Source organism: Heliconius melpomene, chromosome 1, assembly GCF_056956725.1.
Source record: "Heliconius melpomene rosina isolate 202511_hmr_F chromosome 1, ASM5695672v1, whole genome shotgun sequence".
NCBI classification, from domain to species: Eukaryota; Metazoa; Arthropoda; class Insecta; order Lepidoptera; family Nymphalidae; genus Heliconius; species Heliconius melpomene.
In genome coordinates this window covers 1,327,366-1,354,102 of record NC_140389.1, presented here as the reverse complement: position 1 = coordinate 1,354,102, position 26,737 = coordinate 1,327,366, and the positions used below count along the sequence as shown (strand labels likewise).

General features: G+C 34.3%; 1 protein-coding gene across 9 annotated transcripts in view; it reads left to right on the top strand.

Moving 5' to 3' along the window:
- The window catches only part of LOC146540887 (uncharacterized), a 50,728-nt gene that overhangs the window by 856 nt on the left and 23,135 nt on the right, over positions 1 to 26,737 (top strand). For 8 of the 9 annotated variants that reach the window (XM_085207021.1, XM_085206971.1, XM_085206841.1 and 5 more), the window contains exons 1-2: positions 8,391 to 8,511; positions 14,049 to 14,954. In XM_085207021.1, the coding sequence (XP_085063147.1) occupies positions 14,331 to 14,954 (624 nt within the window). In that variant the 5' untranslated portion in view covers positions 8,391 to 8,511; positions 14,049 to 14,330. Of the gene's footprint in view, positions 1 to 8,390; positions 8,512 to 14,048; positions 14,955 to 26,737 lie in introns of those variants that run through there. The other variant, XM_085206630.1, reaches the window with a different exon arrangement.

Here is a 26,737-nt window from a genome sequence, read left to right as displayed (position 1 = left end):
TAAACTTTTCTTAATAATCCTGAATTATCTTTTTTTATTTAATTTTTGGTACAAAAATTCTACTTGTACCTAGTTCGACATTGTCTTGTACCTCCATTTTATATAAAAAAAAGAAACAGAATAATATATATGTACACACATTATTATCACTATTTTATTTACGATTTTATAACATTGTGTTTGTTAAATGAGTTATTAACTGAGTGGTTATTAATTAATTAAATTGTTTAATTGTTACTTATTGTGTCAAACAAATAAAATATTACTTTATATTTTTTTAAATCCATATTTAGAAAAGTTAGCTCCGTTCCCCACATTCCGCCGAATTCTGAAGCCATTGCGTGTTGAGAGGCGATTTCAAAGACGGACGGAAAGTGGAGAACGGAAATGTGATAATGGGAACTGAGTGTCTTAACACCAGATTCCCAGGTTCCCCATTTGCCCGATATGTTTGATATCATGATATGAGCCTGCCATGCTATGTGCGGGATGCAGCGTGAAGCTAGAGAAAAAAGTGGTCTATGATCTTCAACTCTTCGACGCAACGCAACATGTGTTAGCTACACAAATTTCTTCATAGAAAGAGCTTTGAGTACTTTCTAATTATCTTACAATTACACAATATACATTTTCATAACCAAATTAAATATATAAGTTAAATAATAATAAATAGAAGTAGGTACTACTTTGATAAAAGAAAAAAACAATAGACGCGTGAATATATAAAAAAAGGTGTCACGCACATTCCAAAGTTCATCAACACATTAAAGTAATATCAAACATACTGTAGTTAGTTAATTTTTAGGGTTCCGCACCTCAAAAGATAAAAAGACAACTTTCAATATAGGCAATACATATACATAAAGGCAATTGGACGTCTGTTTGTTCTCTTCTGTTCCTTAAGACATGGAAAAAATGACACTTCTAAGTCAACTTAATCAAAAGGTACGAGCGCTTTTACTTTTTTTGCAACGTTTTATCTAAAATTCCCCACAAAGTCAATAGCTGTAGAGTTACAAACTTATATTTATAGTTCATTTCATACAAAATTTGTGCATACTACCGTTAATTTAAGTTTGTCAATTTTATAACTTGTGCTTGCCGTTGACCTACAATACAATAAAGAAACTTGTACGGAACCCTCGGTGGGTGACCTGACCGGTTTTTTATATTATAGTTGTCACATAGTAATTAAACAATTGAATAGCTACGTCTTAGTCGCCTTCAGGTTGACCTTCGTTCCATATTCATCACTTATAGTAATAAACAGCTTCTTTTTCCCGCATAATGGGGTAGGCAGTAGGAAGTACGCACTTCATGTTAAGAGTTAAGACACTAATTTACCGGAAAGTATTATTGTTAAGTGACGGGACTCAACGCCGTGGTTAGTCTACCAAAGCAGGAAATATAACAATAATTTAAATTTAATCGTTACCCCGAGTAGGGTTGAACCAATAACCATTATGTTTATGATGTTTCACTGCACCGCGACGTTATTTACTTTCACTAACTGTATAATGAAACTGGTACGAAAATATATTTAACCTTTTATTCGTTTAGTTTAATCAATTTAATATTTAAATTATTTATTTCAGAGGCCATGGCTTATATATCAACTCGTGATAATTATACTTGAATTTCTTTTATTTTCCCACTTGTAGACAAAACGTCTCGAATATTAGGGAATGTATGGAGAACGGAGTGTCTTGTTACTAGATTCTCTCCGTTTACTCTGTATGCGGGATACATTATAAATCAGATTTTTTTAATATTTTATTCCATATCTAACATAGTTTCGTAATAATATCACAGTGTATCGTATGTCAGAGGCAACCAGTCGCTCTGGATTGCTAAACCGGTTGACTTATAGGGTTGTCTGTTTTATGTTATTTACAAATGTATATATATTTTTGAGTCGTCGCGCTGCCAATGTCTGACTGTACAGGCGTTGTGGGTTCGATTCGTTTTTTTCATTTTCTTCCTCTGAGTGTCTTAACCCTCTTGCTTTTTCGTCTCCTAATCTCTCTGCCTACCCTGCTATATTGGGATTCACCGTGAAGCTAAAAAAAAAACATTAATTTTACACAGCTATTTTAGATAACTCACTTTATATTACAAGTTGTTAAAAAATATTTTTTTTATGCTTACAGAGAATACCAAATAATTGGAATTACAAAAATATACAAGAGTCAACCCTGGTATGCTTTAAAATCATACAATATTAAATGAACTAATTGCTTCAACAGATCAGCTTCTGTAAGCGATTGCTAAATAATTATTAAATTTCTAATCGATTTATCAAAAATATGCACTCATGCTACGTTTTTTTTATGTAGGCATGCATACTTCATGAAAAAAGATCAATTGATTTTTTTGGCAATATCTCTTCGTTTAATATTATTTAGGAATAATAAGTATTAAAGAAGATTGAATATGATGTTTATACGTTAGAAATGGATGGTAAGTGGAGGAAAGAAATTCATTTCCACGAATGAAGGGTAACCCAAAACCATCGTGTTCTACGCTTCCACTGCGCTATTGTCTATTCAATTAAAAAGTAATAAAACATGCAATTGGCTTGTCTTTTAAGACAAAAAATATTTTTGAGAGAGAACGGAGAATTTTACTGATTAGCCCAAAGAGAAAAAATATTAAAAAGGAAGGCAGAACCTAGTGCCTCACTCCGTTCCCACTCATTATCTAATTTTGTAGTTTCTATTTAATGGCAGACCTCAAAAGCCACAGTTTGTTTAGTTACCAGAGAAAAGAAATGTAATGGAAAAAACTCAATTCCTCGAATGAGAATAGAACCCACAACCGTCGCGCTTATACTCAAACATTGTGCCGCTGCAATATGACAGTCTTAAAACAGGCAGAAATGTTAATTATAACAACTTAAAATACTCCATACATTCAAGTTTAGCAAACCTGTCGAAAAGACCTTACGCGGATGCTCTTGACCCACTTGCTAAGAGATCTTTTCGATGGAACGCCGTGCGGTACGTAAAAAAACGTTTTTTTTAACAAAATGTCTTTATAATTGATTTTAATTTGTACTTTTATTTTATATTCCTACTTTTTTAAATTATATATCTATGAATGAAAACGGCATCTCAAGATCGATCTCAGATTTGAGAGCGATTTATTAATACGGGTCTTAGGTTCTGTCAGCTTCACGCTATATCACGCATATGCTAACTGCCTTGTATAAGACACTCCGTTTTCACGCACTGCCCAGTTTTTAGAGCAATGCGTGTTAAGTGACGTGAATGGCGTGAATTCAACGCCGTGAAATAATTAATCGAACCCATAACTATCGCGTTTCATGTTGATGTGTGCTTCATGCTGTTAAACAATATAGCTTGTACCTATAAAGATTTTCTCCCTGGGAAGAACTACTCATTTCATTTTCAATGCGACATTCGTGCACCTGCTCACCGCCTAGCGCCTACTGTAGGAGTATGGAATGAATTGAATTTCTGCTTCAGTAAAAATAATCTTTTAGCTGTTTCCATGCATTTAATGCATAAAATTCTACACATATTACATGTTTTATTTCTGCTTACACTGCTATGTGAATGATACAACATAAAGATAAAAATTGTACTTAAATAACTTAAATTAATTATTATAATATATAGGATTTCGTACCTCAGAAGAAAAAGGTTGTCATTGATGAATTTATGACCATTTTAATCGCATCTTTATACTTTTTCCGTATAGCAAAGCTAGCAGCGTAGGTAAGTGGTGGAACTCCACGCTGCGCTTTGTCTAGTGACCAGAGTTAGTAACCAAATTAATTAATACCCACGGGTGGGAATCGAACCCACAACTGTCGTATTGATAATCAGACGTGCTGCGCCATGGCCGCCTCCGTATTATGTTGTCATCGCTAAATATTTAAACAAACAAACAAACGACCTTTAACCCGCCTAACAAAAATATAGTATTATGTACTAATTAGCAATGCTAACTAGATTACAGACGTTAAAATATGAATCATACATATATGTATATATATATGTATGTATATGTAATAAGGTACATATACATAGGTCATGATATCATCAACCATTTTATGTGGAGTACGATAAGAGCCACGTAAGTAACTGTGATTTTACTTTTAACTCGTTAACTAAAGTTTTCATGTGACTTCGTCTATATGGTCAATATGAAAATGGTTAAGTAAGACTTTCGTAGTCAAAGATTTGTCAAAGGAAAATTGAATGGTAAGAGAAGTAGGAGGGAACGTCGGTTGACCTTACTACCCTACTTTCCTCTTTTTGACAACTTTAAGTTATTATAAAGTTAACTTAATACATTTTCATACAAAAACAAATATTACTTAAACTTAAACAAATATTAATATTTAAACTCACAGCGTAAATAACGCGTAAATCGGAAATCCAACTGTTATAAGGTGCGAAAAGCTGTTTTTGCTCTTTTTATCGAACTTGAGGATCTAGTATTAAGATACTACGTTCCCATTAAGACCCTACCGTTCAATATCCGCCAAATTCTTGGGGTATTGCGTGTTTAGTGTTCGAACACAATACTGTGCTTTGCCTCGTTACCAGAATGATTAAATAAAAGTTATAAACATTTCATTCCCCCGAGAGTTAATCGAACCCACATTCGTCACGTTTACAATCGCACGCTTGTGCCTCAAGTTATAAGGTATTTAAATCTTTTTTGTATTTGTTACCAAAAGGCACTAAAACTTAAGTCAATCGGAGTTTAAAGTGCCGGAAGTGACCTAATTTACCTGAGCATTGTAAAAGCTAACTGTTAACTTTGGTTTTCCTTTACTTTACTTGTTTTATATTTGAGACTATGCTTACTTGTATTTTAAATCAAATGAATGAAGTATTTTAGGACAAATTAGTGGATTATTTTATAAACAACTGGTTGTTTGAAGCTTAGATTCGCAATCTTTGGAATAAGTTATATTCATTTTCTCGCTCTCTAATTACATTTGTCTTGTTTAGCAAAAAACACGTAATGACTCAAAATTGGTCAGCCCAAGCAGGCAACGTAGTATCTTAACGTCAAATTACCTACCTATCCTACTAGATGCGAGATATACCAGTAGAGATTTTTTTTATCTTCACGCATGTATCCTACATGTATCTTGCATGTAACCTGCATGTATGCTCCGCATAGCATAGCATAGTCGGCAGGATCCTGGGAACCTAGTGTTAAGATACTGTGTTCCCATAAAGACGACACTTCCGTTCCCCAATTTCCGCCGAATTCTCCAGTCATTACGTATTGGAAAGCGAGACAATGAAAATATTAAATATTTTTTCCTCTGAGTGGAAGTAGAACCCACAGCCGTACATTTTCAATCGCACGCTTGAGCCCCTGCTCCACAAATGGCCTCGTGCGGCCTCTGGCGGAATATAGTGGGAAATGTAAAAAAAACAATAAACCTTTATTACCCTCAAAGGTATAACAATAATAGGTAATGAGCCAAACCTCGCGATTACGTAATCCTGACATCATTCAAGCAAAATGGCGTCACCACAAAAAAAATATAACGAAAGGTTGTTAGCCTTAAGATGGCTAGTAAATGTTGCACGATAACCTGATGTTTCTTGTGGATCTTAAAGGTCTTTTAGTGTCTTTTGTTTTATTTTGTTTTAAAGTTTCAATTTAAAATTATTGTTGTAGGTCCAAATTTATTTAAAAATCTATCTTTATTAACACGCTTTTAGTAGATATGGTAAAATGTTTTATGATGGAAAACTGAGTAGTAAGAAAAGTAGGGGGAGACCTCAATTGATCCTCGAAAACACAGTGTTGATGATACAGGAAGGAGGCACGTAAAAATCATGTGGACCTCCCAGAGAGAGGACATGTATGAAGAGGTTGACGGAAGTAGACGAGGCGAAGGAAGGAAGTAAAGATTTTTTAAGTTTCACGCTTTATCCCCGCCGGGATAACGCATGGAACTTAAAAAAAGTTATAAAAAATATATTCTGAGGAAAATATGCAGTGCGATAATCCAAATTTACATAACATGATGGAGCAGTTGCAATTTGATGCGCTTATCTCGAGTGTTGTTATCTTTTTTGTGATAGAAGCCTATGACTGAACTTCCACTTCAATTTTTGTGAAAATGTGATAATAATAATTTTTCATTTTGAAATTAAATAGAAATTGCATATTGTACAAGAAAATGCTTATGTTTGATTGGAAAAATAAGTTTTTGTAGATTTAAAAAATGCCTTTCTACGTATGACTTATTTTTTGTGACATATCATATTCAAACATTGTTATATATAAATGCTTTTTAGAGATTTGAATACATTGTATAAGAGGTCATATGTAGATATCAATTTGGTCCACAACCTACGACGGAACACAACGCTGCCCGTTATCTTACAACAGCGTGAAAAATTATAACTGCCCAGCGCTCAATTTTCGAAACACATTCTGTGTTGACTTGCAGAGCACAACGCCACGCGTCCAAAGCGAGCAAATTAAAATAATTCATCCCCCGATTGGTATCGAACCCACAACCTTCACCATCCCATCTATCTCCAAAATTTCATAATTCAGCGGTTTGGACTTAACTCTCGATCATTCTCAGTTACTTTACAGTTTTATATTCTACTAGCGACCCATCGGTCAAACTTATTGGTATTTTATAGCCAAATAATACAAAATGTTTACACAAATTGGAGCAAATTTGTTATTCTAATATATAAGCTATATTAGAGCAAAGTTTCATCTAAAGTTGCTCAGCAATTTTTGCCTGAAATAGAAATTAACATCCATCCTCACTAACTTTCACGTATACAATGTTAAAATAGTACTATTAATACATACAAACTACAGATATAGAATGTTATTTTCCAATCTGATGTAATCATGTAACATCACACCTCGACCGGCGTGAGAATAAACTAAGATAAAACGTCAAGTAAACAATTTAAAATGGGTCAGATATTAGGAACCCATTGATAGAATACGCAACCCGCAAGGTCGTTTCTGTTAGACGAGTGTGAAGTTTGGTAAATTAGTTAGTTTTGTTTTTTGAATCATCTTTACAAATAGTGAGTAGTGTATTTTTTTATTATTAAGTAGCAATGATATGTTAGTTGTACTTTTCTATATTATGATTAGGAATGCTATAATTCTATATTATACCAGCTTTTATCCAGTACTTCGTCCCTTTAGTCGAATGAAAATAATGTTAACTAATAGTTAAGTTACCTAATGATATTATGGGTTAGAGATGTTTTCGAGAAATGGTAGTTCGTTTCTATATATACCTATATAGGATACTTCAACCATATAAAGAAATGGACTGAGGTTAGCGCTTTCAATCAAACACTCTTCAGGGGGTGGGACTATCCTGGGGTGGGCCCGGTCCGCTCGGCTCCCTTCGTACGCCCATGCAGGTACCTAGTAAACAATATGTCGTGGCGCAGCGTCTAAAGGGTGTGACTGTAACGCGACGGTTGAGGGTTCGATCCCACTCGAGGAAGTGAAATATTTATTTACGTTTATATTTCCATTTCTTCACTCTGGTGTCGAGTCAAACCGCGGCGTTGAGTTCTGCCACTCAACACGCAATGCCTCCAGAATTCGGCAGAAAGTGGGGAACGGAGTGGATACAGCGTGAAGCTGATTTTTAAAAAAAATATTTCTTATACAATAAAAACATAGGTATTGTACTACAATATTGATACATTTTTTATTATCTGCACGTATTTTTTTGCAGGGCATAGATAAAAAATATAGTTACTCTTATAAAGGCTGTCTATTAAAAGATCTTATTGAGATCGGTCACGATAGGTCTACTAGTTGCACGCCACATTTTTTATACTTCAAAAAAAAACCTACTTTAATCGTTAATAGAATATAATAGTTGGTTGACATGATAAGGAGATGAAAATTTTTGTATAATATATTGTAATCAGAGGTTGATTTTTAATAAAATGTTCTGTCTAAAGTAATGCTATATAGATACAAGATCCGTCGTGCAAAAAGTACAAAAAGCAAAAATAAAAGTTTTGTCAAGTAACATTTAAGTGTTGAGGGGAGGAACTCAACGCTGCGCTCTGTTTTTATATAGCGAGGAAATCAACCCTCAAGTTGAGATCTTACAACCATTGTAACACAGTGTAGAGGATTCAGATTTAGAATAAGGTAATACATAGTGCTGCGTTAAGTTACGCTACTCAACATGGAATTTCTCTAATTCGGACGAAAAACGTAAACGGGAGTGTATTTATTTAGATACACTAAATTCTTTCTACCTGCCCCAATGATTTGATTTTTTATTTTGACAAATCCTTACAAACAAAACAACTTATTTCGCACTTTAATTAGTACCTATTAATTATACGAAGGATTCAGATTGAGATCAGAGTCGGACTGTCAGTCTGTCCGTGATGACCGCAACGCGTGAACGTTGGTAGTGCTATAGTTGATATTTTGTGTAAATATACAGTTTTAGTGCATATTTGTGCTATTATTGGTAAAATTCGAGTTAAAACGGTGGGTTTTTAGAGATTTTTTTTCTTTTAATTATATGTTAGCTTTTAAAAATTACTTGTTTTTTTTTTAAATATAAGCCTTTGACATAGGTTTTCAATATAGTTTTATATGCTCATGTGGGTATTAATCTATTTGTTCGTAATCTATAACGGAGCCAAGTTAAAAAATATATGAATTTTGCGTATTTATTACAAATATATATATGTTTGCTTTAGTGGATATATTGAAATAAACTTTATTTCCATACTCTCCACTGGTAAGTTAAAGAGCGGCGTTGAGTTACACAATAAATCTCCTGTACTGAATTTCTTGAAAAGCTCTTACAAGAAATGAGTAAGTAAAAAAGCTATAGTTATTATTTATAGACAGACAGATGTTAAATATTATAAATAAAGTCTATTTGAAGTGATGTTATTAATTTGAGAGGCCTAGTTTACGCGATGCGCTCATATAAAAATTCAAATTACATCTATGAAGAAGTACGTACCGTTAAAGATATGATGGTGAGACAAAAATAACGTAACAACTTACGAGTATGTATAATATGTTTTATTATTTTGATATATTATTACGTTTCAATTATTTTCCTCTTTTAGACAAATAAATAATTAATAGTGACGAAATTCAATGCTGCGCTTATCTTTTTACTGGAGCGAGGAAGGTAAGAAAAATCTATTGCCTCGCTTAGGAATCGAACCCACGAGCGTCGCATTTGCTTTTTATACGCTGTATCTCTAGTTTTCTTGACATAAAAAAATGTTTGCTTTTTACCCATTTTTGAGAATGAGACATTTAACTTTGCTATTCTTTGGCCGTATGTCACTTGAGTCCAGTCGTGGTGTAGGGGCACAAGTGTGCTACTTTAAACGCGACAGGTCGTGAGTTCGATTCCCACTTGAGGTAATGAAATATTTATTATCTTCATTTCCCTGTCTGGTCACCAGGCAAAACGCGTTATTGAGTACTGCCACTCATCACGCAATGCCTGCAGATTTCGGTGGAAAATGTGAAACGGAGGGTCTTGCCACTAGGTTCCTTCTGCCTACCATGCTGTGCGTGGGATGAGGCATAAAGCTAACAAAAATTATGTCATGAATCATGAGTAACCTTCCAGCAGTCATGTTTATTTATATTTACTTACGCAGGGCAGGCGCTTGCTTAATTATCGATTACCTTAGATGAGACATGTAGTGCATATATTAAAATTTTATTTTTTACTTTTGTGTGTCGGTAGCCGGGCAAAGTCGCTCGTTGAAGGTACTGTTTTTACAATAGAGGGCACTTTGAGCCTAGTGTTATGACACTCCATTTCCATTAAGACACTTCTGTTACCCAGTTTGCCGAATTATCGAGGCATTGGGTGTTAAGTAGCAGAACTCAACCCCGCAGCTTGGGTCTAATGAAAAAAAAAAAATAAGTGGATAAATTGTAAAACAATAAATAAATTAAAAAAAAAATTTCATATGGAAATTAATAAATCATGTAAATACGGACGAGGTCTACAAATTAATTAAAAATTCACTTGTTTTGTTTTTGCCGTAAACAACTTTAGTCCTTATTATAATGTAATTAAGAGTTTTTAAAATTCATGTGGTATAATGACCTCGTATAGTCATTGCTTTAAACCTCAAGGTTACTTATTGAAGATCTTACTTGTTGAATCAAAAATAAATAACTATAGTTAAAAATAACACTTCTCGGAAACGAAAGTGTTTTTAATGGGAATGGGAAATGAACACTAAGTTCCCAGGTTCCCTTTGCCTACCCTGCTACGTGCGGATGTATCATGGTTTACGAACACTTGCACTTATCGGGATAGTAGAGATATAAAAAATATATAATATAAATTAATTAAATACATAAAGATATAATAAAATAACAAATTAAATACATTTTTCTATATTACCTACTATTTATTAATATCATTACGTATTTAAAACAAAGTAATTATGGAGCACTATTAAAATGTAACACAATTAGTATTACAATGACATTGTATGAAACGCATTTATTTCGCAAACGATTTCCTCATGATGTTGATAACATGTATGTATGTACGGTATGCACTATGACATAACCTGTAGTTTATATTCAACGCGAATTTTTAATAATATTAAGCTGCCTTAAGCGTATGTATTACGTAAATAGTTATAAATGGAGATATAAAACTGCATTTATAACTATTTATTTTATTATTATTTATTTATTACAGTAAATAATACTTTTTTTAGTTTCACGCTATATTGGGATATTCCCCAATCTAAGAAACTGAATTTGACCTGTAATATTTCTATCATCATGTAATTGGGGAGTTATAACTTAGGTGACAATACACTAATATGTTATTATCGGGCTTCTCTGACGATGGAGTCAGGACCTGAACGGTGGACTCTTCAGGGTTTCTAGTAAGCCTTTTTATATGCAATTAGACAAAAACTAAGCCTGACTACGTCCGGATAGTTGAACCATGAAGCTGATGATCAAACCACTTTTGAGTGTCTAAATCTGCCAACGAGATGAGTAAAGATAAAAATACAAAGTGACTGCAATGACTGACTGACTGACTATGCTTCGCATGCTGTCATGTATTCAAGGATATGTAGGCCGCAATGCGACAGGAGCTAAGCCGTAGGTTAAAACGCTTTAAACATATAGTACGATTGACGAGTTGTGGCCGCTTTAATGTTGGTAGTAGATGGTTGCGCAGATTTCTTTTAGGATTTTTTCTAACTTTTAATAATTATTTTCGTTGCGATTGAACAGTGCGCAAAAGTTCAGAAAGTCTAACTTCAAATCTCTAATAGATTTTTGGTATTCTGGATATATTATTATACTGTTTATTCGTATTACATATGTATATGTAACTGTCATGGTGCTGTGGCATAGCCTCTGTAACAGCGTCGGTTGTAGTTTCGATTCCCGTTCGGGAAAATGAATTATTTTCATTCCCTCGCTCTGCTAACTAGAACAAATCGCGGCGTTGTGTTCCGTAAAAATAGAGTTAAAAACACTATTCCCCAACTTTCGTCCAATTTTCGACTAGGTTCCCTTCCCTCCCTGTTATCCTGGAAAAACTGTGATGCTGCTTTTTAACTTTTATAATTAAACATAATACACATTATTTTTTTATTTCATGGCACATTTGGGGCGCGTTATATTAATTAAAAACCGACGAAATTGTCATACGGTCGTTACTAACGAGTAGACAACGTGTGACCGAAAAACTTTGGTCATTTAATAACTGTACAGTACTTTAATTAATGAAATTATAATAACCATGAATAAATAACATAAAATACGACGACTGCGATAGCAAACCATTTGAATACTAGAAAAGAACACATTTCATATTAAATATCAGCGAGGCAGAGGGAACTTAGTGTTAGGACACTGCGTTTCACAATTTCCGTTGAATTTTGGAGGCATTGTGTGCTGACTGGCGAAACTTGACGCCGCACTTGCCTCGACACCAGAGCGAAGTAATGGAAATATAAATATAAATAAATATTTTATTATTTCCTCAAGTGGGGATCGAACCCACAACCAGTGGCATTTTCAGTCACATTTTGTGCCCTTACGCCACGACTGGCCTCTACCATGAATAAATGACATAAAATACGCGACCGCGATAGTAAACTATAGAAATACCGCAAAGGACAATTTTTATATTAAATATGGTTTCGAATAACCCCTTTCCTTATATAAAAAGAGGAAAATATGCGGTTATTTAATATATAGATATCATGTATTGACAACTGATAATATATCGTATTGGAATGCGTACTATATCAATAACTTAAATATTTATGAACATACCATATAATTAAATGAAAATAACTAAAAGTAGTATATAACAGTATGACATGATGCGGCGGTGTTGAGTTCAACCACTCAACGTGCAATGTCTCGAAAATTGGGAGGTTATTGGGAAATGGAATATCTTAACACTAGGTTCCCTCTGCCTACCCTGCTATATGTAGGGTACAGCGGGAACTTAAAATATATGTATTTTCAATACACTTGTATGTCGGTTACATATAGGTACTGTTGACTACTATCTAAGTATTCGTATGTATCTATACGAGTCATGCGTGTCGACGTTTGACATTCTGACATTTTGACCTCATTGATTTGTCTCGCCTATTAAAAACTGTAACTCTAAAGCAAACTTATTAAATATATCATAAATAAACTATAATATATAAACTATTACTTGTATAAAAAAGATATATATAGATATATATACAAATAAGAATATGTAAAGATTCAAGATCTTTTTTATATATTTTTTTTAAATAATATATTATTATTATTATTATTATATATTGTTTAAAAAAAATATATAAAAAAGATCTTGAATCTTTACATATTAATTCAGATTAAGATGTCTATCACTTTTAAATGCCATACATTTCAATTCTCAATTTTTTACTCTAATTAATCCTGTATAATAAATTTGGTGATTTTATTCAATTAATTTAACGTTTAAAGGATTTTTTTCGGATTCGCATTCTATTACGCTTCTATTTAGCTTCAACGGAACAACTTGACTTTATTCAAATAAATTTATAATATTTGTATCAACTATCTTTTTGTATTGTAATTTAAACTAATTTGTACATTATTTTATCTAGGATTTAAACCTGTAGCTTCTCTTACACTTAAACACGGATCGCCACCACTGCGCCACAACAAATTATTCATATTTTATAACAAAAACGTGATATGCTATACGCATGTTAGTGACTGACTTTAAATTCAAAGGTCACTTTGTATTTGAGGTGACGTCACTTCAAAGGTCAATTAAGTGAATTACGACAGATTATAAATATAAAGCAGACGCTGAATTGAATTAGGTTACCTAAAAATGTGTCTAGAAATTAAGATTGGAATTTTAATTTGTAATAATTATTGACGGCGATGTAATAGGGGTTAAAGGCCGTCGTTCCAAATTCCGAATTTCTTTGAATTGTCCTAGTCAACAGTCAACATGAGTGTTGACTAGAACTCAGCTTTGGGTCAGGAAATGAAAATGTTTAATATTTTATTTCCCCGAGTGGGAATCGAACCCACAACCGTCGCGTTTACAGTGCATACTATGTTTGTGTTCCCGCGCTACGACGGCCTTAATATTATAATATTTTATATTTAATACTATACTGTTGTTAAAATCCCATTGTGGTTTACACCCAGTCCGCTCGACGGCCGCAAGCCGAGGTTCGAGTCCCGCGGGGGGCGCCCTTACAGTCGTCGACTTCCTCACAGGCAGCCACTTAGTGCTTGCATTTCTTCAGGGACAGAGTACCCTCTTCCCTACCCAACCGGTGTCGCTGTAAAAGCCAATAGGGCTAACAGCATTATCCACATGTTCGAAAAAAAAAAATTCGTACTTAACAAAAAGGGCTTGTTACATATTTAAAAAAAGGCGTTTGTAAGAAATAAAAATATCAATAATGGTTTATACGGTTTTCTTCAAATAAAGTTTTCCGTTTATTATTGTTTTTAAAATACTTACCTTAAACCTTTCTTTGTTGCAGAATTTTAGTGACAAAATGCAGTGCAAAATAAAAGATTGAATCACGAGGAAGACTTTGAAACCACGAAATAATACGAACGATCGAATTATTAAACAATAAATAATATAATATAACAAAAATAAACAAAACCGTACCTTAAAAATGTGTTCAAAAAGAAACATGCTGCCTAATTATTAGTTAGAAATTAATATGCAAATCTGAACGCGCCCACAAGAAAGGGATAGCGCGGGAAAAAGACAGAGAGCTGCGTCCAAAAATAGCACGATCAGAAATAGTGAAAAAATGTCGGGCTCGAATCCAGTACGGAGTAGCGAGGCGGCGGGAGCCAACGCCGCGTGGTGGCAAACACCATGGAAAACTATGGCTGACCTAGCCGAAGCGGTTGACGACCTTATATGCAGCTTCGACTATATGGACACAGCGATGGACAACCTTGTGATGCTTATATTCATATGGATCCTCTTCTCCATCGTCATCCTTGGGATTGGGAAGTGGGCGTATGGAAGGTTCACCGCGAGAGCAACAGAGGAAAAGGTCGAAAAGCCGAAGCCGAGCGATGATACGAAGAAAACAGCGAACGAAATTATAACTAGTGCGGATAGCGTCTTGGCTACCAGCGCTAAAATAAAGAGCGGGTCGTTTAAGCCCACCAAACCTTCGAGTTTGGTGCCCGCCACGCCGCCTATCAAGAAACGCTTGGGTCGCATGTCTCCAGGTCCTGAGCAGTTGTCTGTTAAGAAACACCAGAGTATAATAATCCCGACCTGTACCGGTCCAGATGCTGCGAGCGTGCAGTGGGTGAACGAGTTATTGACGTGGTTATATAATGATCTTGTTATTGTGAATGAACTTGTGCAGCAATGGATTGTGTCCATGAATGAGTTCTCCAAGAAGTCTGTGGAAGAGGTGAGTTTTATTTTTTATTTATGTATATAAAGTTTTTTACCAAAGTATATCATAAATTAATGAATATATTTATATATTGGGGAATATAATTTTGGTGGAATATAAAAGGCGACCTCGTCACTACAGGTAATTTCCATACCATAAAAAGATCAGAATCGAGGAAATTATTTAGACGTTACTAAGTTAATTACTTCATTTATTTTTACACATATCTCAATAAATAAAGAGAATATAGTGATAATTCACTATTTACGTCTACACAACTAATTTGTCTCAAGCGGGAATCGTACCCACCAACTTTATATTTAGCAGCACTTGCACTTTCATCATAGGTTTGACCTATTTACATCAAACATCTAACATGTTTATTTTTTCTGTAAATAACTTAGTACATTTATTTACAACTATTAAATTGAACTCTATAGCATGGTAATAAAGGATACAGGATATCAAGGATAACCGCCAGTGATTAATAGAGCATAGAAAACTAGATCAAGTACGATATCGATAGAATGGAATTATGGAACGGAAACATAAATATGGGGATTAAAATCTTATATAGGTATAAACAATAATGTTATTTGTTTATTTCTTTTTATAATTAATATTATAAATTATAGTTAAATTAATTAACTATAATTTTTGGGCTTTTTTTAATCCAATATTAACTAAAAAATTGAACATTTTTAAGAATTCTTTAAAATTGTATAGGTACTTCCAAAAGTGAGACTTAAATGCCATAATTTTCTTTATTGTTTATTTTATTAATTATTATAACCCACAAATTGCCTTTATGTCAAATTTTCAATGACTTACTAATTTTCTTTTTTTATGTTTTCCGAATTACTTGGAGATTTTCGTCAAAGTTGGTTTAATTTTTCCTTGTACAATCGGGTTGAACCTATAACCTTAACGTTCATCCAGAAAATTACTAATATTCCGAAAATATACTTCAATTCTAGATATATTTCTAGTAACTAATTACATTTATAATTTATTTACATTTCTCTCCTGTAGTAGAAGACGTTGTATCTACGTTCTGGACGCAATCTGTCAAAAACTCGGCGGTGCGTGCTATGCGAGAAAAAGCGTGAATCTGATATAGATTATTTGCTATAGATACCTATGTCGTAGATTTGGGCTTATCGTACTGGATAAGCGGGTCGTGTTTATCCATTGTATTGATAAGACAAAGCCGATATAAAGCTTTAAAATGTTACTTAGATATTTTTAACTATTAACCTTAGATAGATAACCATATTTCACAGTACACTAATAGGCGACTCGACGTACATATATGTATTTGAGTGACAGTATATACATTACGTTCATACATTTATAAATGTGATATTATATCTTAATCTATGTATTAATAGACTATATAAATAAAAAACCTCACAGTTTACTAATTTTTTATAAGAAAAAATGGATTAGATAACAAAACAGGACACTTCTTAGTTCTTAAATTTAGTGGCCGTCCAACTATGATCTTTTCTGCCTAGAATTTGACGCTTTTACGTGATAATATAACTTGAGATACTTGGCGAAGCCTTTTCAGAAGTTTCAGCTCGATTTTCTGATAAATATTCCGAATCCAAAGAAAGGGGAGAGGAAGGCTATTTTCATTTGCAAACGCGGGCAAAGCCGCATGTAAAAACTACTTACCAATGACCCTCTATGGCAATGGTGTAATTTAGCAACAAACTCTCTTGAAGGTCAGAATAATTATATATATTGATTATTCACTTAGCTGAATTATTTATTAAGGTTTCCCCACATACAAAAAGAAATTATTTGATAATTCATTTTATGGAAGAATAGACGTTTTATCTTCGTAAAAAATATTTAAACAAAATAAAACAGAACAAGAAAAAGAAAAATTGATAATATGAAATATTATTCACATCAAAATTTATCAAAAGCGATTTAGCAATTTATTCGTGAAGAAGAAACAAACAGAAATAAATATATAATTAAATTTAAAGTTAATGCCTTAGTTATAACGTATCAACTTTAAATTATGTCAAAAAAAAATCCTTCAATTTTGAAACATACACGAGTCGTCGCAGTGAAACATAGACGGAACTCAACGCCGCGCTCGGTTTTATTATCTAAACGAGAAAATGAAAATAATTGTTTCCACCGGGTAAAAATCGAACTCACAACCGCCGCGTTAACATACAAACATTGCCCCTATGAATAGAGTATACTGTTAGTCATTTGCATACCCAGACTATAGTATTAGAGATGGTTGTTCCGGACAAATGTGGCATACTCGTACTCGTACATACTCGTACATAGTTCGCTCGTAAACTTTATCAGTCACGCTTCGGCGCAATCTTATGTGGCTGAGTCACGCCTATGAATATTAAACAGAAATTTACAATATATTACTATATCTACACTTTTTAACTGAAATTATTGGAAAAAAATTATAAATTTATAGATATTGCAGCTTCACGCCTTTTCCCACATACCGAGGTAGGCAGAGGGAAACTAGTGTTAAGTTACTATGGACGGTATTTATAAACCGCTCTCAAATTTGAGATCGATCTTGAGATGCCGTTTTCATTCAAAAATTATATAGTTATGAATTAATACGGGGCATCTCAGGGTCGATCTTAGACTTGAACGCGAATTGTAAATACAGTCCTACGATTCTCACTTAGCGCACGACTTTTTAAAACAATGTGTGTTAAGTGGTTGATCTGAACGTCGCGCGTTTTCTTTCAATATAAAATAATTGACAAAATCATAATAATATGAGATTTATCTATAATTCTTTATCTGTGCATTTTATCTATGATTAATTTAGTGAAAATTATATACTACGGTCGGTACTGTAACAAAAAAGGGAAATTCTGAGTAGCTAGAAACTTGGTAAAAGGGCATCATTATGTTACTTTATAGCTTATGTATGTATCGGGAATCGAACCTGTTACAGCATCTAGATGCATATCTATACTTAAGTATTTTATTCATAGTTTTAATGTTAGAAACAATATTTCAGTTCTTAAATAGGTCTAATATTTAAATGTTAGTTATCTCTAGAATCTCATACTTTATACTGCAAAATGGCTCCCTTTTGCCCCTTCCTCCGAGGCGTGAAGATAAAAATAAAACGATATACGCACATGTGAAAGCTACAGGATAATTAATTTACTGATATTTATTTATATTTCTATATAACATAGGCATTAATGTCACGGTCAACGATAATAATTATATATTTACACTACGCGGGAAATGAACCCACGTAATCAACCATATTATATAATCTGTACTAATAGTGTAACATTGAGAGTTTGTTTAGTTGAAAGTGAAGTGAATTTTCATTCGACCAACTGAAGCTTGGAGACTACTACGAATAGAAAAGTTGTTTTTGTTTTCTTCCATTTTCCATTTATCTAAGAAGGTTATAGATAGGCTATATTAGTTCCCGTTAATCATTTATTAGTTACCTCTCAACACGCAATAGCTCCAGAAGTAAGCAGACAACACTGGGTTCCCAGGTTCCCTTTGCATACCCTGTTTATTAGTGCCTCGAGTACTTAGAATGTGTCATTTTGACTACGAGGGCGAAACCGTAAGTAAAAGCTAGTCAAATATATTTACCACTGTGCCATTATATGAGACTTTACTTATTAATCTTATTAGGTAGGTAGGTATTTTAGCAGTATTTACGTAATGTTACTAAAGAAAACAAAGTTATAATATATCATAGAACAATGTACCAAGTGTCCTTTTGTTAGACAATGTGTGAGATCGCTTGAGATTGTCAGACAAAAGGGTATTTTTAGTTTTTGTGGGATTTATGTGTTGCCATGAAGGAAAACAATGGGGAACACGCCTATTGAGTAGAAGTTGTGAACTATGACCACTGCGTTTAGATGTAATAAAAGTTTTAACATACTCATGTTTTCTGAGGCCAGTTGTGGCGCAGAGAAATGTTCTCCATTATTCCCCGGATTTCAACGCCGCGCTCCTTGCCTCGACACCAGAAGAAATGGAAATATAAATTTAAATAAATATTTCATTGCACAACCAGTCACGTTTACAGTCCCACTTAGTGCCCCTAACACGACACGACGATTTTTTTTTTTTTTTTTTATATGGAATAGGCTTGCGTTTGACCGCATCAAGTCTGGTGAGCATTGATGCGGTCTACGGTGGTGCACGCTTGCCTAGAAGATACCTATTCACCCTATCTTTGACAACCCCCACATTGTATGTCACAGGAAATACAGATGCCGGCAGTGAGTTCCAATCTCTCGCAGTGCGGATAAAGAATGTAGCCTCAAAGCGTTTCGTTCGTACGGTAGGAATTTCTACCGTGTATGGATGGATGATTAATTTACTTGCTTCATCACTTTAATGTTGTTGTAATATCTACCGTGGGCTTAGATTCTATGGGGGCGTCTGCAAAAAGATGGCTACCATCGCTTAAGTCTTAAATGAACAGCTTTATTGTATTGATCCGTGACCCATAATAGTATGGAGAGGCTTATAGCGTAATGTTGCCCAAGTGCCGCCTTAAGTACGCCCATACGTGACTCATGTAACAATGTCTGTAATATTATATCAAATATATATACTCTGGACTAATATTAGCTCTAATCTCAGGAACTATTGGTTTGCTAAGAAAATTTATTTCTGTTATAATTATTTGTGCTTCATTTATCGAAGAAGGTAGTTAAACGATTGGATATAACCCATTCCACTTGGGGTCAGAGTCATTTCCGCTATTTAGAATGTGACATACATAGCCCTTATTAAATTCTATATGAGCGCGAGGCGAAGCCGGAGGGAAAAGCAAGTGTATTAATGAATAGAATATTATTATATCAGCTTCACGCTGTATCCTGCACGGAACAGGGCAAGCAGAGGAAACTTAGTGTTAAGTTAGTTCACTCTTTTACTGGTATCTAAATCTTAATATCAATATCAAATAATCAAATAGTAAACAAACAAAACAATTCGGCGTAGTAACAAATGATGGGACAATCCAGATTTTGGCAACACTGCAAAGTGCCAATCACGCGGCTACCTTGATGTTCCATTGACCCGCAAGCTATTTCGGTTCTTATTGTGTGGGCTATATGAAGCAAAGTTGTCTGAAATGAGTGACAGGGGATGGTGATTCTAAATAAAATGGCTGGTAGACTCTTTAAGTGGGGATATTGTTGGAAGAAGAAATGGAAAACTTTTTTCTGATCATGCATCTCCTGCATGTTGTGGAGATGTGGACAGAAATACATTACATACATACATTTATTTACGCTGTTCCCTATTTTTGAAATATATTTATAACATACTAGCGGCCCGCTCGCGGTTTTACCCGCGTGAACTATGTTATTATTAATTTCTGTCTCAATGACTACGTCCTAGTGACGTCTATGCAAAATTTGAGGATCCTAGCATTTGTAGTAACGAAGTTTCATACAAACTTTCGACCCCAAGAACAACCCCTTAGAAGTCGAATATTGCAAATTCCCGTCTTAGCGAGCACCTACGTCCTATAAGTAACTCCTATGCATAATTTGAGATTCCTAGCACTTGTAGTTTCTGAGATTTCGTGATGAATGAGTGACCTTTCGATTTTATATATATAGATACAGGCTGGAAGAGGCAGCGCTCCTTTTACTGAAACTGCATATAAGGTAAAATATTTCAAACCCAAAGTTGGAGAAATTAATCAAGGTACCTCAACAGTTTGGACGTAGGGTTTTTTTTTCATTTCACGATTTTTATCCATACCTGTATTTCGTGTGACGCACACATACGTGTGCGACGTTGCCGCTTTGACAGGTAAGTGTGTGCGTGTTTATGTTATACTTTACAAATGGTGTTTTATTTTAAAACGATAATTTTATGATTTATTTAGTTTGAAAAAATAACTTTTTTATTTTTAGGGATTATTTTTTTTTCAGAATTATATTAGGCTTTTATAGAGTAGTTGAAACTGTGGTTTCATTTAAAGTGGTGCTGACAATTCCACCTGTATAACAATTTTTATAACATATTTTGACATATCAAAAGGTTGTTGACAGTAGACGAGGTGGAAAAGGTATTCAGAGACTGTAATGCTTAGCTCCTTACCCCCTGGCTACTCCGCTAGAAAGAGAGAAAACAAAAAAATAAACTAAACTTTGTGTACATATTATGTCCCAACAGCGCCGCGACGGCGCGGCGTCGTTAGGTCTTTCATAATTTACAGACACATTATTGAGAAATGTGTTTCTATGAATTGAATTACATATAGAATAAAGTTGTGATTTTCATATCTTATCAAATATTTAAATTTTCTTATATCTTCAATTGCCATGAAATTTAAAATAAATATAAAGACTATATCTAATATATAACTATATATGTCAGGTGATGCCAGACTAGGTGCGATAGGGGCCAGTTCACATCCATTAAAAAAATTGAGCTTGCAATGTTTGCATATAACTGTATAGGTGACAATTGTGGGTTCGATTTCTCTCGAGGCATAAATTATAATTTAATTTACTCACTCAGGTAATACGATAAAGGGCAGTGTTGTGCTGCTCAACACACTATGGGATGGAAGTGACAGAACACTAGGTTCCCTCTGCCTAATTCGGGATACAGCGTGATGCTATATGTTATTATTTAATTTTATTATAGTCTCCGTGTACCTCACTACTAATAGGAAACGTATGACTCAAACAATCTTTGAATGATTCAAAATAAATACACTTTTGTCAACAACAACGCAGTAATATTCTATTAATAACATAAACAAATATTCAAGTGTTCTTGTGTTAGAGCTGCGTCTCGGAACGGATTTCGCTGGTAAGCTGAATGTAGTGGGTTCATTTTACCATAGGTAAAAATACCTATTTTTAAATATAATTCTTGAGAATATTAATAAATCAATATATTTAAGGATTATCAATTATCTGATTTGATATTGTCGATTAATAACGAAACTTAACTGAAATTAAGCTTTCAAATTAATAACAACTTTTGGCAGAGAAATTGAAAGAAAAACAAAGGTTTGCTATAGAAACTACACTTTTATGGCTTAAAAACAAATTGTCATAGTAAATTATGAGTTTTGTCTCAAAAGTTGGAGACTTGGCTCGGCTTTGGAAGACAGCCAAGTACATTACTGAAAGGTTATATTCTGTTATTTCAGCGACCTTCTCAGTAATGGTATATCATTTCATGGAATTCATTTTAACGCACTCTTAAGCAAAAATACTTTTAAATTTGTGATTTTCTTGTTTGTTGTCGTTTTACGGCCACACACACACATTTTTTTATATCTATCATAAAATACAAAATGACTTAATAATAAATAATTACTAAGTTGTTCAATATACGTCAATATTTACTATTGTTATCTAAACAAGTTAATATTATATGTACTTACCTTTTAAAGATATGGTAAAGTTGCCGTCACAGAAGAAACTTTTTATTTAATGTTTGTCTTTCTAATATTGTATTAAATATTGTAATTATATTAGGTATATTAAATAATACAATTTTATAGTTTCATGGCTTAGAGAGAGAATCTAGTGGTAAGACACTCCGTATCCTACGTACCTACGTATGTAAGAAAATTAATTCATTTCCTCGAGTGGAAGGGAATTAAAACCCGTAACCACATTTAAAAATAATAATAAATATATATTTTAATTACTTAAGTGTCTGTATTCAAAAATTTTAAAACGTAAGTAATTATCCGGTTGCCCAATTTACGAGTCTATACAAGCAAAGGTCACGTGCTATATTAATAATTAATATGGTACCTACTACCTACTACCTACAGCGAAAAAGGCAGGGCGTGAAATTAAAATGTTAATTACTGGACCACCTAACGACGAATGTATGTTCATATTTATGACGTAATAAGTTTTTTTATAGCTTTAGGCTGGGATACATACACATAGCAGGGTATGCAGAAAACTTAGTATCCTAGTGTCAAGACACTCCGTTCCCAATAAGACACTTCCGTTGCCCACTTTCCACTGAATACTGGAAAGATTGTGTGTTGAGTGGCGGACCGTCACGCCGTTTAAGTGTTTTAAGCTTTTGTATGTATGTCTGTGGGTTTGGGCATGCTAATCTCAAAAACAGCTCAACTCTTAATAGGTTCCCACTTATTGTTATTGTGTTGCTAATGATGTTTTCCCTATTGTCTTTTCTGTCTTTCATATTGTCTGTAAAATACAATGATTAATTAAAAAAAAAACGATTTAAAAAAAAATAAAAGGATGTTAGAAAACCGAGAGTAATACAGGGTGAGTCATATTGAACTTTCCGGTTTTGGAAGGACGTTGCACGAAGAAGGGAAGGAGTAGAAGGGTGGGGATGGTGTCATTAGACGCGCCATGACATGCAGTTTTAGTGTGAGCAATGGCTTGGTCGGGACAACATCGTGCGTTCGTAGTTGAAGAGTTTATTAAAAATGGCGGCTCCGTGATCACAACACAGCGTGCGTTCCGTTTACATTTTGCTATTGGTTGACGTGATCCCATTCCCACTGGACCAACAATCAGAAATTGGGTATCAAATTTTAGAGCAACATCATCAGCATTAAAAACAAGACCACAAGGCCGAATTAGGACGTCAACGTCAGCGGAAAACGTGGATAGAGTGCGGGCTTCAATTCAACAATCCCCTCGGCGTTCTGTTCGGAAACATGCCGCTTCACTAGGATTATCTTTCAGTAGTGTCCGCAGAATACTGCATAGAGACCTTAAATTTCACCCATACAAGATTCAGGTAGTGCAAGAATTAACAGTTAGAGACTTAGACACACGAACAAATTTATGCCGCGACATTCAGCAGATCCCCCGCACTGCTGTTTTGATCTTCAGTGATGAGGCACATTTTCACCTCGCCGGAACTGTCAACAAACAGAATTTTCGATACTGGGCTGAGAATAACCCACGAAACCTACACGAACGACCACTTCACAGCCCTCGAGTGACAGTGTGGTGCGCTATTGCAGAGTTTGGTGTGTGGGGTCCCTATTTTTTTGAAGAAGATGGTCAAGTCGTCACAGTTACCTCTGCTCGGTATTGCGACATGCTTGAAACTTTTCTGAAACCGAAATTGGAGGAATTAACGCAGAATCATGACAACGATAACATCTGGTTCCAACAAGATGGTGCTACAGCCCATACATCCAGGCGTTCAATGGAAATCCTGCGACAAATGTTTCCCGGTCATCTCATTTCTTTGCGAGGTGACGTTGGGTGGCCGCCGAGATCACCTGATTTAACCCCCTGCGATTTCTTTCTCTGGGGTTACCTGAAGGAAAAGGTGTACACGCATCGTCCCCGAACCATCGATGAACTGAAGGCTGCAATCACGGAAGAAATCAATGCTATTCCGCTGAATATGACTCGACGAGTAATGGACAACTTCCGGGAAAGGCTTCAGCAGTGTGTGGTCAATGGAGGTAGACATTTACAGGATATCATTTTTAAAACCAACTAAATTAAAACTGCATGTTATGTGCTTTCAAACAATAAAATAATTTTTACTGCATGTCGCTTTGTTTTTAATACACACCTTATTGAAATCGGAAAGTTCAATATGACTCACCCTGTATTATTCAAAACACAAATCTATGATGGCTCTAGGACAAATTATAATTTTACCGAATTGTTAAAATTAACTTTCCCAAGACAAACTCTCTGGCAAAGCTTTTAGAAATAACTCTTACCCTAAATTGAATTTGAACTCACACCCATTAACAATAAATAAATCTCCAAGGCTGATAATAAAAATGATTCTAAATAAACGTATGGACAACAAGGCCTCGGGATGTCGTTTGACGAATATCTATTTATACCTTTTGCTGATGTATCAGAGGAATTACGTGAATTACGTCATATAATAACGTCATTAATATATGACGAGTGTTCCAAATGAGTAATATTCAGTTAGAATGTTTTTTTTATATTTAGATCTATCTCATCGGCGTCTACTTTTTTATTTTTTCCATAAATCTAAGGTCGTTAAGGCTTAAGGCCTGGCTTATGGAAATTTTGACAATATATACAGGCACTCCTTTCCCATTAAGACACTTCCGTTCCCCACTTTTTGCTGAATTCTAGAGGCATTGCGTGTTGACTGGTGGAACTCAACACGGTCTTACTATACTACTTATAATATATATGTTATATAGCAATTGTGAGTTTAATCTTTGTTTCGAGGAAATATGGAGGAGAGTTAGGAGAAATATAAATTATTTTCATACAAAATAAATAACGGCGTATAAAACAGGAGAACAGAATGCCACGATTTAATATATGTGAAATCCTGGATAGTAGACAGGGAACCTAATGTTATAACACTAGGTTCCCTCTGCCTACCTTAGCACTTCAGTCCCCATTGTCAGTGGTAGAATTTAACACCGCACTTTTTTATTTTACTACAGCGAGGAAATGTAAATAATTCATTGTCTGGAGTCGATTTCATTTAGATACTTTGCCCTATATCTATCTCTTTTTGCAGCTATAATAAACAGAGAGAAAATACGTTATATATAATGTAATATTTATAAAAACGTAACGTAACAGATGAAAGAAATTATGAATTCAGGAGGCGCCTTCGGTAAGCACGTACGACTATCGATCATTTAAGTCAACTAACGACTTTGATGACTTAAGAAGTGAGTGTAGGTATGAATTAAATGGAATTAGTTTTTACCCGCGGCTTTACTCGCGTAGCCTAATGTATCATTGAAACGTATAATGTGACCTTTCTCGATAAATGGACATCCAGCAGTTCTTTTTTCTTGAGTAAATAGAGAACATCTAGTAACGAATCACTCTTCTCATCTTGAAATATTTTTTTTTATTTAGTAGGACCAAAAATATCGATTTATTTCACATTTATAAGTAAATCGATATATCGTGTATCGTGTAGCCTTTCTCAATAAATGAATTATAATTAAATTAATACAAAAAGATTTTTGCAATTCGAACCAGTAGTTCTTGAGATTAGCGTGTTCAACCAAACAAACCCTTAAGTATAGAAGTAGTAGTTTGTGAAATTTTATAAATTTACATACATATTTGTTGTATATATTAAGTACATTTATTAATCTATTCACAATCTATAAATTATTAATATTTATAAATATGGAAACATCATTTGACAAGATTAACATAATTGACACACTTTACGTTCGAATAGTGAACACTTAAATTAATAATTTAGTAATAATAATAGGCCTTCGTAGCACAAGGGCATAAGTGGGCTAGTAAACACGTCGGGTGTGGGTTCGATTAAATAAAAAGTGGAAATATTCGCTCTGGGCCGCAAAACGCGGTGTTAAATTCCGCCACTCATAACACAACTCTTAACAGTAACCACCTGTATACGCGGGATACAGCAAACATTACTTCCCTGATGATGTTATTAGTTAGTGCCAGGAAATAAAAATAATTCATTCACCCGAGTTGGAATCGAACCCAGATCCTTTTGAACGACGGTATTTCACCGATTATTTAGTTTTTCTGTCAGATAATTTACTACGGTCGTATCAACCACATTATACCGGAAAGCCACGACAAGTTTTCATAACACGAGATAAGATTGCATATTGTGTAATACACAGACATACATACACACATGCACGACCCACATGTGCTTGCGGAAATTAAGTAAAGACTATTTTGCAACTTTACGTTAAGGAATGCTTGTTACGAAGAGGTCTCTTAAGTAGCTTAAGAGGTGATTATGAAGAAAATTTTTTTTTCAACTTCAGCAGGATAGCAAAGGGAACCTGGGAA